This window comes from Mangifera indica, chromosome 20, assembly GCF_011075055.1.
Source record: "Mangifera indica cultivar Alphonso chromosome 20, CATAS_Mindica_2.1, whole genome shotgun sequence".
Lineage (NCBI taxonomy): Eukaryota > Viridiplantae > Streptophyta > Magnoliopsida > Sapindales > Anacardiaceae > Mangifera > Mangifera indica.
The window spans coordinates 4,705,437-4,723,034 of NC_058156.1; the positions used below are offsets into that span (position 1 = coordinate 4,705,437).

Consider the following 17,598-nt stretch of genomic DNA (forward strand, 5'->3'; position numbering starts at 1 on the left):
ATGAAAGGGACAAGATAAATGAAACGGAAATGAAAACTAAGGCAAAGAGAACAAGACAGAAAAAAAGCTACAAACTAGATTTATGAAGGATAATCGAAAAAGTGAAAACAAAGAGAGGACAGCCATGAATGGAGGATACCGGTGACCAAATGGGTCTCCGGGCTAGAGGTTAGTGTCGGAGGGGAGGGGACACCAACCAATGGAGGAAGATGATGGTAGATTGAAAAAGGTTATTAAAAAAGGGGTGAGATTCTAGAGAGAAGGGAGAGCATTTTCTCTCTCATCTTGCTTTGCTTTGTAGAGGAAGAGGATTGCTAAGTTGATTCTTCAGCTTCACTAAGCCTTCTATAGTTTTCCAGCCATGTTTTTTCTTCCTTAGCTAACTCTTCATCAAGAGGGCAGATTTGGAGCCTATTTTGGGCATTTTCCAGGTTATTTTTTGCTTCCACCACCTTTTCGGAAATATTCCAAAAGCCATTCTTATTTAACTTCCTTAAAAGCACCTTTTAATCCCTTGAGTTTGTTGACAAGATTGAACATAGGGCTGCCCTCAAAATCCTCTTTCCAAGCCTCCCTTACAACATTGAGGAAGCTTTCATGATTCGCCTACCAAAGTTCATTGAAGTCTTCTCTTTTGGTAGACACAGTATTCTTAAATTCAAATCCTTATTTGTTTTTTGTGCCTAGAGTGATGTTGTTTTAGTGTAAAGTGCTTGTTGTTTTCCTTTGTTTTAGATTGTTTATTTTTGATTCCAGCATCTGATACGAACCCCACCTATATCAAAAGTAGACCCAATATCCAATTTTGATTCGTTGTCCAAGATCGTTCAAAGTAATGGTAAAAGTAATTGATGGAAGTAAGACCCTTTGTTTATAAAAAAACAAGAACCTTAGTTTGCAATTGATATGACAAGATAGAATTAGAAAACAATACAAGAACTTGTAGAGTTTTCAAAGAACAAAGTAAAGAAAAAAAATTCCTCTCCTTTGATTAAATTTTAAATTTGGATAACAAGACTAATTATTTCCTTTATAGGGCTGCCGAATACACTTATTTATAAAGAAGCAAAACTCTTTCCAACAAGTATAAGGCAACTAATGCTTGGTGGAAAGGAAACAAAATAACTTCCTAAAACACTCCTAATTGAATTTGGCAAATATAGATTATTTAGGTACCAATTAACTACTAATTAGGCAACACAAAAAAAAGAAATATTCTCCTAACCCTATAAGACATACAGAATTTAAGAAAAGATAACTAAAACAAATCCTAACTAAATAAGGACTCTTATATTTCTGGCCAACTAAGGAAGTAGTTTGAATGTGTCAATTCTTGAATCTTTAGGAATCTTTCTTGAAATCTTCTAAGATCTTCTTGAATATTCTTCATTAACTCCAAAAAAAAGGCAAACAAACAAAGTAGCTTTAAAATAGGAAATTAAGCTAACTAGCTTGTACTCTTTAAAATGCATCTCCAAAGGACTAGAACGGTTTGAATCCACATGCTTGCTCATGATATGAAGAACAAATGAATTCGAAGCTTGTTTGAACCTCTTCGCCCTTGCTCTTGTCATTGGACCTTCATAAAGCAAATGATCATTTGACTTGCTTGGCACCTTGATTGCATTATTCTCCCTTTCCTCGAGATGATTCATCCTTGAATCAATACCTTCATCAAAATTAAAAGGAGACAAATCAGAAACATTAAAAGTAGTACCAACACCATACTCACTAGGCAAATCAATCTTGTAGGCATTGTCATTAATGCATTCCAACACTTGGAAAGGTCTATCTCCACGAGGCAATAACTTAGAACGCCTTTAGGTTGGAAAACGTTCTTTGCGCAAATGCACCCAAACCCAATCACCAGGTTCAAATACAACACGCACACGCCTTTTGTTAGCTTGCCTTGCGTATGTCTCATTCTTGCGTTCAAGATTGGCTTGCACTTTTTTATGCATTGCCTTCACAAATTCCGCCTTCTTTTTGCCATCTAGATTCACTTGTTCACTCATAGGTAAAGGAATTAAATCTAGAGGACTCAATGGAATAAAATCATAAACAATTTCAAAAGGACAGAAATTAGTAGAAGAATGTACACTATGATTATAAGCAAACTCAATATGTGGCAAGCAATCTTCCCAAGACTTCAAATTATGCCTAACCATAGTTCTAAGTAATTGAGACAAATTTCTATTAACTACTTTAGTTTGCCCATCAGTTTGTGGATGACAGGTGGTAGAAAACAAAAGTTTAGTACCCAATTTACCCCCACAAAGTTTTCCAAAAGTAGCTTAAAAACTTAGTATCTCTATCACTCACAATTGTTTTAGGCATACCATGTAAATGCACAATTTCTTTAAAGAACAAGTTGGCAATTTGTTGCGCATCATCAGTTTTATTACATGCTATAAAGTGAGCCATCTTAGAAAACCTATCCACAACAACATATATTGAATCATGCCCACGCTTAGTCCTAGGCAAACCAAGCACAAAATCCATGGAAATATCAATCCAAGGTGAACTAGGTATGGGTAGAGGCATATGCAAACCATGTGGTTTTAACTTAGACTTAGCTTGTCTACACACAAAATACTTATCACAAATTCTTGCAACATCCTTTTTCATGTTAGGCCAATAAAAGTGATGATGTAAAACATCCAAAGTCTTAGTTACACCAAAGTGACCCATCATGATGTGATCCATGGAAGACCAAGAACATGTGATCTAATAATGAAAAACTATGACAAGAGTGTGGTAGGTTGTATAACACTGAAAACATTGAAGACATAAGCTGAAGGTAAAAAGCATGATGTGGCAATCAAAGATGACGTGGAAAGCATCAAACACATAGAAAATGATATGGCACATCCTTGGTGACGTTTTTACTTGACAAAATATGAAATGGAAGCTTAATTAGGCAAACATTCATGTGAAGAAAGCAAGGGAATTCAATTGAAGTTCAATTTCCTAGTATTTCTAGTTTTCTAGGTGTTTTATTTGTTTTAGGAGTCTTTGTTTTATTTTCTTTAGGAATTATAATTGAATTAGGATTATTATTATTATTATCTTATTTAGATTGAGATTATTATTATCCTAAAGATTATGTTTATTATTATCCTATTCAGACTAGGGCTATAAATATCAATGTAACCTTGGGATAGAGGATACACAATGGCTTAATAAAATTACGAGATCTTTTTCTTGGTTCTTTTAAGAACTCATGAATTTATCAAAAATATTTTCTTTTGGCATTCAAATATGACTTATCACTCTCCTTCTTTTCTATTCTAGAGTGTGGCGTCAACTCATACCTTTGGTTCATGTCAATTATAGACATCGGGTCATTGTTTTTATACTTTTGGTTCATGATTATCCATAATCATTGGGTCAAGGGTTTTTTATAATTTTGGTTCGTGTCAATTATAGGCATTGGGTCAAGGTTAATTACGTGACGAAACCGATTCAATTCTGGGAAAATATCTTCTTGAGTGTTGGGTCTTGTGTCAAATCGTCAAGGTTCGCATCAGTCTTCCATGGATCACATCACATCAAGCCACCCTCATGTGCTTCACGTACAAGCAACTCATGCATGGAACAATTAGGCACACACAACCTATTGTCTTTAAACAAGTACCCATCATGCCTATAAAACTTTTCAAAAGCAACTTTCTCACATGCATGATAAACACTACTAAAATCACTGTCATTCGCATACAACTCTTTGATATATTTAAATCCTAGCAATTTGGCATCTAAAGTAGCACGTAGAACATACCTTCATGAAAGTGCGTCGACCACTATATTTTCTTTACCTTGCTTGTATTTGATGATATAAGGAAACGACTCAATGAATTCACTCTACTTGGCATGTCACTTGTTAAGCTTGTTTTGTCCTTTCAAATGCTTCAAAGATTCATGATCGGTGTGTATCACGAACTCTTTAGGCCATAAATAACGTTGCCAAGTTTCCAAAGCTTGAACTAAAGTGTACATCTCCTTGTCATAAGTTGGATACTTCAGCTTGCACCATTCAACTTCTCACTAAAATAAGCAATTGGTCGCCCATCTTGCATTAAAACGGCTCCAATTTCCAAACTTGAAGCATCACATTCAATCTCAAAAGTTTTAGAGAAATTAGGAAGAACAAGTAAAGGAGCAGAAATCAACTTATCCTTGAGCATATTAAATGCTCGTTCTTGTGCATCTCCCCATTTAAAACCAATACTCTCTTTGATCACCTCAGTCAATGGCGCGACAATGGTACTAAAGTCCTTTACAAATCGCCTATAAAAGCTGGCAAGGCTATGAAAACTTCGAACATCACCAATATTCTTAGGTGTAGGCCACTGCTTGATTGCCTTGACCTTTTCTTCATCTACCTCAATTCCTTTTGCACTAACAACAAAGCCTAAGAAAACAAGCTTATTTGTGCAAAAATTACACTTTTTGAGGTTAGCAAACAAACACTCTTTACGCAATACTTCCAAAACCATGCGCACAATTTTAAAGATTAAGAATAAGCTTTGCAATTGATATGACAAGATAGAATTAGAAAACAATACAAGAACTTGTAGAGTTTTCAAAGAACAAAGTAGAGAAAAAAAATTCCTTTCCTTTGATTAAATTTTAAATTTGGATAACAAGACTAATTATTTCCTCTTTAGGGCTGCCAAATACACTTATTTATAGAGAAACAAAAACTCTTTCCAATAAGTATAAGACAACTAAAGCTTGTTGGAAAGGAAACAAAATAACTTCCACAAACACTCCTAATTGAATTTGGCAAATATAGATTATTTAGCTACCAATTAACTACTAATTAGGCAACACAAAAAAAATAAATATTCTCCTAACCCTATAAGGCAGGCAGAATTTAAGGAAAGATAACTAAAACAAATCCTAACTAAATAAGGACTCCTATATTTCCGGCCAACTAAGGAAGAAGTTTGAATGAGTCAATTCTTGAATCTTTAGGAATCTTTCTTGAAATCTTCTAGGATCTTCTTGAATATTCTTTTTTCTCCAAAAATGTTTCTTAAAATCTTCTAGGATCTTCTTGAATATTCTTCATTAACTCCAAAAGAAGGGGACAAACAAACAAAGTAGCTTTAAAATAGGAAATTAAGCTAACTAGCTTGTAATCTTCAAAATGCATCTCCAAAGGACTAGAGCGGTTTGAATCCACATGCTTGCTCATGATATGAAGAACAAATGAATTCAAAGCTTGTTTGAACCTCTTTGCCCTTGCTCTTGTCATTGGACCTTCATAAAGCAAAGGATCATTTGACTTGCTTGGCACCTTGATTGCATCAGCATCTTTCTCATTTTTCAGTGTTGACTTTGGCTTCTTAGGAATTGCTACATGGAGAATACAACAAGGATTAAGGAAAATGACTTTACTAGGGTTGACAATGCATGCATGCATCTTTAACCAAAGCTTTTAGTTGGTTCATCCCCTATTGTGGTTACGCCCAACCTTTCTCTAGTAATGACAATTTCCTTTTTAGACAATTTCACTAGTGTTGAGAGAGAAATCCTCCCCAAGTCTTCCTTGGTGCCTACCTCATTGGAAGGTAATGTAGCTGTTGAGAAATCTTCTTGTTGGAAAGTTCTCTTTTCCTTAAAATTCCTTTAGAATTTTTTAACCTTAAAGGCAAAGACAATATGGGACGAATTTGTGTTGCCCCTCCACCTAAAGTTGTTGATCTTGGAGTTGACAAATGAGTACATGTGTTATAGTTTTTTTTTCATTAGTAAGAGGCTTTTGTTCATGGTTGTAAAGAAATACTTGGAAAAGATTTGGGCCTCCTATGGTCTTACTAGCGTTATCACATATGGACAATGGTTAACAATGATGATGTTACAAGGGCAGTTGAGAAGGGATCATGGTAGGTTGGAGGACAACCTTTCTTAGTAAGGAAATGGACAAAAAATCTTCCCATGATAACCAATGATGTAAAAAAAATGGTTGTATGGATCAAACTCTATGAAATTCCCCTAGAGCGTTGGACATCAAAAGGCCTTAGCTACATTCCTAATATTATAGGTAAACCACTTTACTTGGATTCAATCACGGAAGTAGGTACTAGACTTGAATATGCTCAAATTTGTGTGGAGGTCATAGTGGACTCTAAATGCCTTGATTCCTTCATATTGGTTTTGCAAAATGGAGAAAACTTGATGATCAATGTTGAATATAGTTTCAATATGGATGAAAATCTATGGCATCCTATTGGAATATTGATAACCAAAAGGATTTAGTCACATAGCAAGTGTTCTAAGAAAACCCCTTCTACATGGATTCAATTATGAAAGAGGGCAATAGATTGGAATTTGCATGTATTTATGTAGAAATGGAAGTTGACCATGCTTTTCCAGGCTCTATTGAACTTTGTGACAACGAGATGGTAGACCTAAAAGTAGAATATTCTTGGAGACCAAGGAAATGTAAATTTTGTAAGTCTTTTGGCCACAAAATTGACGATTGCAAAAGAAGATTGGATGGAAATGATAATATCAAATCTAGAAGAGGGTATTTCAAGAAAAGGAGTGAAACATATGAACAAAGAGGAAAACTATTGGCTGAAAAAAGAAGAAAGAATGAGGGCTTACAATAGAGGGAAAAGAGTCGACCCTTAAAATTCCTTGACACGATTATGAAGGAGAAAAACTTATGTATTAGGTGTTATTGATTGTTTCGAATTGAATGAAAACATGATACTCGATGGCTTACATTATGTTATATATGTATATATATATATATATATAGTGGAAGTAAGGGTTGATTAAGTTTTTACATGATTGTGGTCTTATTTGTTGTTAAAATTGTTAGATCTAGGTTTAGTAATGATTTCCTCTATGTATGGTTATTTAATTTAATGTTAATGGATTGTTTAGGCTAGTAGAATGATAGAAAACTCATTGAAATTGGTAGGTGGATGAATAAGCTTTTGATATGTTGTGTGGAATGGGATGGGCATATTGGGTATGTGTTGTGCCATGTTGATGATGGGTAATTCATTGATTCATGTGTGTAGCATGGAATAAAACTATACGGTAAGATGTGGTTATGAAATATGTCTCTTTTCGAACTGTTTTGGTAGTATGAAAAGTGCAAGAAATGGAGAATCAAAATTCTAGAAATTCTGAAATTTTAGCGATAAGCGCTCATGTGTATTTAGGAATATTCATTTGTGTAAGTTAGGTACATGAGGGTGTGGAATTGGGAATAGACACACGCTCGTGTGCCTACACCAAGGATACACTACCATGTGTTTTTGTTGCAGGGCATGTAGATTGGGTAATGCACGCCTGTGTGTAAAAGGTACACACCTATGTAGTTTTAGAGAAATTTGGAAATGTAATCCCTTGAAAGGTTTCAAAATGTATGAAGCTTTGTTATGAGTATACAGATTAGAGAAATGACCCTAATGAGAGTTATTGGTAGTGGGAATTCATAGGGGTGTGTCTAACTACGTGGATGACAACATGTACCTGACTAAATCCTATTTGGCTAAAAAAGTTCAAGATGGTGTACAATAATGTTACAAGCCACCAAACTGTGTGTAAAGTGGCAATGAAAGCAACAAGGCTAATAAATCTATATGATTCCGCACCGATGATAGGTGTCGTAGCATTTGGAATACGTGTGCAAAGACGAGAGAAGTCTAGGGACCCCATCATATGAGTAATATTGTCTCAACAACCCAAGTCCAGTCGGCATGTGTATGAATGGCACAAAAGAATGACATTCGGGACATCATAAGCTTTTACATGATGTTTGGGATGTCAATGTACATTATAAGAGTTAGTTATTTGAGATGACACCTTATTTTAGGGATACAACGCTAGGCACTGAGATAATCCAGATGGGCATCTAGGATGCTAGAGAATACATCCGTAAATTTTCTTAGGAAGGAAGTAACACCACTACATATATTACTTTTGCTATTTACTGAGTGCAAATCCACTCATGTGCTTTCTATGTGATTTTATAGGTTGGGTTCTATAGCAACAAGGTAGCGGTGGGGAGACTAGTGGTATGGCTCGTTTCGGCACATAAGGGGCAGGGGACTTGGATGTTCTTCATTGTTATTCATAAACCATTCATTACATTTTTACAGATTCTTTATATGTATTAATGCATGTAGATTTGACTATTATTGGTTTTGATTGATTTATATGAACTCAAACTTACATTTAGATGCTTTCATTATGGTGCTTCGATCTAGTATGCTTTTAGGATAGTGGGTCTAATTTGAATGATTTGTATTTAATGATTGAGTTAGCATACTATAAAAGCCTGTCAAGTCATGTCTCTCATGGTGCATATTTCGGATAGAGGTAGGTGCCCTTGAGAGAGGTGTTACAATGGGCCTTACAAAATTTTGAAGAAGATGAATGATAATGCTTATGTGGTGGACTTACTTAACAACATAGGGATTTCTAACATCTTTAATATGGCTAATTTGACAAAATTCTACCCCAAAGTTGACTTATACAATGATAACTCATAGTTAAGTTCTTTTCTTGTGGGGGAGAATAATGGAGGACCAAGGAAAGAGAGTGGTAGGGTAGAAAACATTCAAAATGCAAAAGAAATTATCCAAAGGAAGGTTGATGATGTGGCACCCAAAGATGGCATGGCACATGATGTGGCAGCTTATCTAGGGAAGTGACGTGATGACATGGGCGTGCATGATGACATGGAGCCATGAAGGAAGCCTTATGCATGTGAAATAAAGAATCCTAAGTCTTATTTAATTAATAGAGTTTTATTAATATTAGTTTTCCTAAATAAGTTAAGAGTCCTATTTTTATTTTTGGTAAGTGTCCCATTTTGATTTAGGAAATAATAAGTTTTAGGAAGCTATTATTTAGGAAAGTTTAATTAAAATATCTTTCCTTATATTTTATAATTTTCTAATCTAGTTAGGAGAAATAAGCCTATATAAAGACATGAGATGTGTCATTCAAAGCATTCAATTCAAGTTATTAATAAAACTTCTTATTTAAGTTTTCTTAAGAATTCCTTTGCAAAGCTTGCAAGAATTCTTAGTGTCCCTTGCATTTGTTGAACGATCTCAACCTGAAGTGTCCTTGTGGATGATATCACAACCCATCAGTGCTTGTGTTGCATCAGAGAGGATGTCATTGAAGCTATCAAGCATTTCTTTGACTTGGGACATATCCTATGAGAGGTAAACAATACTATCCTCGGTCTTATGCCAAAAGTTACTAACCTTTCTATGTGTCATGATTTCAGGCCTATTGCATGTTGTAATACCATTTATAAATGCATCTCAAAGATTATTACTGATAGGCTCAAACTAATTCTTCTCAATTATATCAACAAAACATAATTGGCTTTTGTGGAAGGTAGACACATAGGGGATAACATCCTTCTTTGCCAAGATCTTTTGCATAATTACCACAAGAACTCTAAGCACAACAAGTGTGCTATTAAGGTGGATCTTAGGAAAGCATATAACACAGTAGAGTGGGGATTTATCATTTCCATGTTGAAGAGCATTGGGTTGCACCCAACTATCATTAGCTAGATTGAAGAATGCACATCCTCTCTATCTTTCTTAATTAGTATCAATGGGGAACTTACAAGTTATTTCTGAAGCTCAAGAGGCCTACTACGAGACCTTATTTCTCCTTTTATTTTTGTTATGGCCATGGATATCTTATCTTGTATGCTTTCAACACTCAAGGAAGACCCCTCCTTTGACCACCGATGGAAATGTAAGGCAAACAACATCACTCACCTTTGTTTTACCTATAATCTAATGTTGTTGGTGCATTTTCATCCAAACATGCAACAATCAACCAAAGAACCAAAACTATTTTTAATGTTGATTAGGCATGTGTAGTTTTTTTTGTTCATTCAATTTAACCAACCAAATCAACTCCAAATCCAACCGAATTCATATCATCATAATCACAACACAATGAACTTTCTTTCAAGTGATGGTAGCCCTCGAGATTCAATAGATAAAGTAGTCAAAATGCTGATCAAAATCAGTGGTAGAAAACGTAATTATAGTGCAACTCTTTGCCATAAGCAAGATTAACACACAAACACACTCTAATTTGGATTTCTAAGAAAACATAAAATGTAACCAACGCATAAAGGAAAGTTCCACCAACCTTGGGGTCTTCCACCACCAATCTTCCTCTAAGAATGATTAGATAAAAGAACTGAGATAAAAGCCAACAAATCTTTCTTCAAATTTTTATTCAAAATACCAACCAACCAATTACAAATGAAGATCCACCCTTTTATATAATAGGCATGGATGGTCAATGATACAATATTTCCCACAAAAGTCAACTAAAAATGGCATGAATTAAGCTAAGCCATTCCTTCTAAACCGAGCTCATACATAGTAATTAACTAAAAACAAAAGTTAGTTGTTTTTTCCTTAACTTTAGGAATGATGTTTTCTAACTAAAACAACCAAATTCTAATTTAGTTCCAATATAATTAAAAACCAATTATGGGCTCTTTCGGCTTCTCAAAATGATGCTTGGACGTTTGGGCCATTGATGGACTTCCAAAGTCACACTTTTGGATTAATTAGAGCAAGCTATTCACTTGGACCTTGGGTGCATGTAATGAGACTATACCCAAAAGTGGTTTTGGGCCAAAATTGAAGGTGTAATGCTTCCTTTGGCTTGGGATTTGCTAGAACTTCATTCTTCTTGGCTTCAAAGGCTGCGGAGATTTGAGGATGGCTTGGAACCCAAAAATAACAATGAAGTCGTGTATACATCAGTTGTTTTGTAGGGCAAACATCTCCTCCATTCAAAGAATCAGGAATGCCCTTGATGATTTCTAAAGATGGTCAAATCTTTGCCTAAACCATGCTAAGAGTAGTGTACTTTTCTTAGGTATAAATGAGATGGAAAAAGAAGTTACCATTCGAGTGTTGAACTTTAAGAAGGGTATACTACCTTTTAAGTATCTTGGAGTTCCTATTAGTTCCTTAAAGCTCTCAATGGAATCTTGCTCAACTCTTATACAGAAAATTCTGGGAAGAATAAGCTCTTACACTTGTAGATTTTTATCTTATGTAAGGTGATTGGTGCTAATCAAATCAATGCTCTTTAGCATACAAATTTATTAGTCCTTCATCTTCATTCTTCCCTCTGAGGTGCTCAAGAAGATTGACTCTTTGCTTCATGCTTTACTTTGGGATGGCACTAATATGAATAAACATAGAGTTAAAGTAGCTTGGGAGGAGGTTCGTGTCCCCAATGAGGAGGGGGGCCTTGGCTTGATGAAATGTAAAGATTGGAATAGGGCAGCAATGTTGTATATGGAATCTGAATCTTGGCTACAAATGTTCCCTTTAGGCTAATTGGATATGGAAAAATAAGCTCAAGTGGAAAAATCTTTGGGAGATAAAACCTATTGTTGATAGCTCTTGGCTTTGGCATAAGTTGCTGAACCTAAGGGGACTTACTAGGAATAAGATATAAAGAAGATTATTGGCAATGGACAAAACACCCTCCTTTGACATGATTATTGGCATCCTAAAAGCCCTCTCACAGAAACTTTTAATAGAGCCGTTATTTATGCCACGGGTATGAATAAAGAAGCTAAGGTGAAAGAGATCATTAAAGATGGGATCCAGAATTGGTGGCCCACAAACACTATAGAGTTGAATGAGATTAAGGAAACTCTTATTTTGGATCTTATGGGAGGTGAAGATCAGGTTGTGTGGATACCTAATGCTAAAGGAACTTTCACTACTCATTTGGCTTGGGAAGAGCTTAGAAGCAAGAATGGGAAGGTTGCTTGGTGTAGGCTAATTTGGTTCAAAAAGCACATCTCTTGTCATGGTTTCATTTCTTGGCTAGCCATTAAAGGCAAACTCATGACAAGAGACAAGCTCCTCGAGTTCGGCTTTAGCTCCTCAAGCATATACCTCATGTGTAATAAAGAAAATGATGCATAGCTACCAAAAAGACACTCATGAAAAAAAATGTGCTTTAAAGATTGATATCATGAAATCATATGACACCTTAAATTGGGATTTCTTGCTTGCTGTCCTTGATACCATTGATATGCTGCAAAAGTTCATTAATTGGATAAGGACTTGCATCTCTAGTCCTATGTTCTTGGTGGGCCTAAATGGTGAACTTGTTGGCTTCTTCAAAAGTACCAGAGGTTTAAGGCAAGGGGATCCACTCTCTCCTCACCTTTGAAAATTCCAGTCAAAAGCAAGTAGAAAAGGCTGGAAGAGTGACAAGAAGCCTAGAAAAGAAAATATTCCCCAATGTCAGATTTGCGGGAGACGTCATAGTGGGGAATGTTGGCACCAGCAGAAACAGGTGATTTGTTATAGATGCCGACAGCCAGGGCATATAGCAAAGGATTGCCAAAGTACCGAAGTGTCAGTTCATATACAACCACCACAAAGCCTAATTCCACCAGTGCAACCAAGGAGAGGTACTAATGCATGGGTCTATACAGCTACCCATAGTCAGGCAGAGGCTAGTCCATCTGCAGTTACTGGTCAGCTTTTTTTCCACTCTATTTCTTTATATGCATTGATTGATTCAGGAGCTACACACTCCTTTATTGCACCAGGGGTTATTGAAAGGGTAGGTTTAATGCCTGTTAGATCTACCTATTCCATTAGAATTGAGATGCCAGATGGTGGGAGTGTGATTACTGATAAGATGTTAAAAGACCAGAGGGTAGTGATACATGGGAGAGAGTTAAAGGTGGATTTGATTGTCTTTGATATGCCTGATTTTGATGTTATCCTGGGCATGAATTTCTTAGAAAGATATGAAGTTGAGATTGATTGTAGAAAGAAAAAGGCTCGATTCCTACTTGATAATGGGGATTACTTTAATTTCGGAGAGAGTCATCAACCTAGTATGATGATCAGTAATGTAAAAGCACAAAAATTATTGAAAAAGGGGTGTACGAGATATTTAGCTCATGTGGTGCATGAGCATGATGTTCAAAGATTGGGTGTTCAAGATGTCTTAATAGTACAAGATTTCCTAGATGTCTTTCCTGATGAGCTACCAGGTTTACCTCCAGAGAGAGAGTTGGAGTTTAGTATCGAGTTAGAACCTGGCTCAGCCCCAATTTCAAAAGCCCCTTACCGAATGGCTCCAGCTGAATTACAAGAATTAAAGAAACAGTTGCAAGAACTTTTAGATAAGGGTTTTATTAGACCTAGCCACTCTCCTTGGGGAGCACCCATATTATTTGTCAAAAAGAAAGATGGGTCGCTTCGTATGTGCATAGATTACAGAGAGTTGAATAAACTGACAGTGAAGAATAAATACCCATTGCCTCGAATTGATGATTTATTTGATCAATTGAAAGGAGCTTCTGTGTTCTCCAAAATTGACTTGAGGTCAGGTTATCACCAGGTGAGGATTGCAGAGTAAGATATTCCAAAGACAGCTTTTCGGACTCGTTACGGGCACTACGAGTTTGTGGTAATGCCCTTGGGATTGACTAATGCTCCAGTAATCTTTATGGATTTAATGAATCGAGTATTTCATGATTGCCTTGACAAATTCCTAGTGGTATTTATTGATGATATCTTGATATACTCTAGATCAGAAGAAGAACATGCCGAACACTTGAGATTTGTGCTACAAAGATTGAGAGAAAAGAAATTGTATGCCAAATTCTCTAAGTGTGAATTCTGGTTGGATCGAGTAGTATTTTTGGGACATGTGGTTACTAAGGAAGGTATAGCTGTGGACCCCAGTAAAGTAGAAACAATACTTGAATGGGTGAGGTCGAAGACTGTGAAAGAGATTAGAAGCTTTTTAGGGCTAGTCGGCTATTACAGAAGATTTGTTCAAAGTTTTGCCTGGTTAGCCAAGCCACTTATAGCTCTTACCAGACAAGGAACTCTTTTTCTATGGACTGAAGCTTGTGAGAAGAGTTTCCAATAGCTAAAAAGGCGGTTGACTATAGCTCCTATTTTAGTATTACCAGAGGAAGGTGTAGATTATGATATTTATTGTGATGCCTCGCATAATGGCTTGGGAGCCGTGCTGATGCAAAGGGGTAAGGTGATAGCGTATGCCTCTCGGCAGTTAAAAGATTATGAAACACGCTACCCTACCCATGATTTAGAGTTAGCAGCAGTGGTTTTAGCTTTAAAAATTTGGAGGCATTATTTATATGGAGTTAAATGTAATATCTACACCGACCATAAAAGTCTAAAATATTTCTTCACTCAAAAAGATTTGAATATGAGACAAAGAAGATGGTTGGAGCTAGTCAAAGATTATGAATGTGATATTAAATATCAGCCGGGTAAAGCAAATGTGGTAGCCGATGCCTTGAGTAGAAAGATTGTCATAGCTTATCTCACCATTCAGATAGAGTTACAGAAAGAGTTTCAGAGGGAACAGATTGAGGTGATAAGAAGTCAAGTGGCCAGATTGGAAATTCAACCTAATCTCTTCAATAAAATAAAAGAGAAGCAAGTAGAAGATTTGTGGTGCCAGAAAATAAGTCAACAGATATGTGAAGGGAAAGTAATTGAGTTTCAAATGATAGATGGAGTGCTCAAGTTCAGAAACAGGGTATGTATTCCCCAAGATCTGGAATTGAGAAAGAAAATCCTAAATGAAGCACATGATACACTTTACACTGCTCATCCTGGGGGAGTAAAGATGTATCAGGATTTAAAGAAAACTTATTGGTGGATAGGTATGAAGAAAGATATTGGTGACTATGTAGCTAAGTGCTTGGTATGTCAACAGGTCAAGGCCGAGCATCAGAGACCTTCAGGTTTGTTTCACCCACTTAGTATTCCTGAATGGAAATGGGAAGATATTTCAATGGATTTCATCATTGGCCTACCTCGAGTACAAAAAGGCTATAATGCATTATGGGTGATTGTAGATAGATTGACTAAATCGGCCTATTTTATTCCAGTGAAAGATAGTTTTACTTCAGATTAATTGGCCCAGATTTATATACGGGAGATTGTGAGATTACATGGCGTACCCAAAACTATTGTGTCAGATAGAGACCCCAAATTTATTTCAGCTTTTTGGGGTAGTTTACAAAGAGCATTGGGTACGAGGCTGGCATTTAGCACAGCATATCATCCTCAAACAGATGGCCAAACAGAGAGGGTGAATCAAATACTAGAGGATATGTTAAGGGCCTATTGTTTAGATTACAAAATGACTTGGCATGAAATGGTTCAATTGATAGAATTTGCATATAATAATAGTTACCAGTCCACCATTAAAATGGCACCATATGAGACTCTTTATGGACGAAAGTGTAGATCCCCATTACATTGGGGTGATATAGGAGAGCGAGATGATTTGAGTCAAGTTCTTGGGCCTGAGTTAACCCAAAGGATGGTAGAAGATATAAAGATTATCAAGACTAGATTGAAGCAAGCTCAGGACAGACAAAAGAGCTATGTAGATTTGAAAAGGAAAGAAGTAGAGTTCCAACCGGGTGATAAAGTTTTTGTGAAAATAGCCCCTTACAAGCACGTGATGAGATTTGGAAGAAAAGGGAAACTTGCTCCAAGATTTATTGGCCCATTTGAAATTTTAGAAAGAGTGGGCAAGGTGGCTTATAGACTTGCACTTCCACCTAGTATGGATCGAGTTCATAATGTGTTTCATATTTCTTTATTGAGAAAGCACATTAGCGATCCTTCACATGTCTTGAAATCAAATGATATGGAATTAAAAGAAGATTTAGCTTATGAGGAGCAACTGGTGCAGATAGTAGACAGAAAAATAAAAGAGCTCCGAAATAAAACAATTCCATTAGTGAAAGTATTATGGAGGAATCATAAGATGGAAGAAGCCACATGGGAGGTCGAGCAACAAATGAGAGAGAGATTTCCCAACTTATTTGTTTAAATTTCGAGGACGAAATTCTTTTAAGGGGGAAAGAAATGTAACATCCAAATTCAGGTGTGTCAGTAAACTCCACTTCCAAAATTACCCCTAGAGTTGATTTTATAACTTGTTGTGTAAAGAAATTGCAAAAGAATCATAGAAAACTACTAAATGAGCAATATTTTTCAAAGGGGGTAAAATAGTTATTTTATAAAGATTCAAGGGACAAAGTGGAAATTAAAATTGAAGGGCACACTTGAAATTATATGGTGGTGCTAAGGGTTTTTGGTAATTGGCTAAGGATAAAATAGTAATTTATGGAAAAGTTTAAGGGCAAAATGGTCCAAAAGGCTTATAAACTTATGCTATTCATTTTCTCTTTCATTTTTGCCGAGAACTCCATGGTTTTAGCTAAGCTTTTTCCCTTAACCAAAATTCACCAAAAACCTAGCTAAATCACTTAATTTTCAGAGGCTCTAGTTATAAAAAGTGTAGATCTGTCAATTCTGATCAGTTCTAAGGTAAGAAATTTAATTTTTAAGATATGTCAAGTTTAGGGTTTTGATGGATGATCATATTTTTGGTTGATTAAGGTTGCCAGAAAGAAGAAAAGAAGGTGAATAAGCTTAAATCACCAAATTAGCAAAGAAAAGGTAAGAATTTCATACTTTACATACTTGAAGTAAATTTGAGTTAGGTTATTTAAATAACCTTTACTTATATCAGTATGTAAGGTATTAGAATTAAGGTGATTTATGCTTAAAAGGATAAAGAAATTCATTAGGATTCATGATGTAATTTTTGGCCATAAGGGTAAAAAGGTAATTTTGGCCATAAGGGTAAAAATGTCATTTTATGTGATATAGGTTAATTTTGCTTAATTATGTGCATAAAATGTGTGAAATAACCCTTATATTAAGCCTATATTGTATAATTGAAATTAATTTGAGGCAGGATATATATATATATATATATATATATATATATATATATATATATATATATATATATATATATATATATATATATAAACGCATGAGAAAATAATATGATGTTTGAGAAGGAATGAAAAGAATAAGGGAAAATAACAAATGTGCATATTTCATATTATGGTTATATATGTATACATGAGGAATCATAACATATGCATGATTTAGAAAAAAATAAAGAAAGAGGAAAAATATTTTCTAAGTCATGCATGCTTTTAGAAAATGGAAAACAAGTATTTTTGGTTTTATAATGACTCATATGATACAGGAAAGCAGAAAACATACTTACAATCCTTACACGCGAGCTGTACTGTGTGGACAGCAAAAAAAATAATCGGTTGTACTGTGTGGACAACCAGCTGTACTGTGTGGACAGCAAAGAAAAAATATTAGCTGTACTGTGTGGACAGCAAAAGAAAAAAAAAATATTACCTGTACTGTGTGGACAGCAAAAGAAAAATATTAGCTGTACTGTGTGGACAGCAAAGAAAAAATATGCGTGTAAGAGAGAATTATACTTTGTATGGTGACTGCAAGTACTATCATATGTAGTCTAGACTAGTCTATGAGAAAGAGAGAGAAACAAATTAGTAAATATTTTATGAAAGTCATTTGCATTAGAATTATGCATACAAGCCTGTGTGGCTGATAAAGAGTTGAGAAAGATGTACGATCAGAAAATAGAAATGTCATGGCACTCATACATGCATAAATCATAACGAGTGAATCATTT

The 17,598-nt window shown here is 35.5% G+C and overlaps 2 protein-coding genes across 2 annotated transcripts; one reads left to right on the plus strand and one right to left on the minus strand.

Annotated features, from left to right (window-relative positions):
• Nucleotides 1–4,019: 4,019 nt before the first annotated feature.
• Nucleotides 4,020–4,496, minus strand: LOC123204802 (uncharacterized mitochondrial protein AtMg00860-like). The gene has a single exon (XM_044621598.1). It carries the CDS (start codon nt 4,494–4,496, stop codon nt 4,020–4,022), a length of 477 nt encoding a protein of 158 aa, XP_044477533.1.
• A 7,104-nt stretch (nt 4,497–11,600) lies between these two features.
• Nucleotides 11,601–11,972, plus strand: LOC123204803. The gene has a single exon (XM_044621599.1). It carries the CDS (start codon nt 11,601–11,603, stop codon nt 11,970–11,972), a length of 372 nt encoding a protein of 123 aa, XP_044477534.1.
• Nucleotides 11,973–17,598: the final 5,626 nt, after the last annotated feature.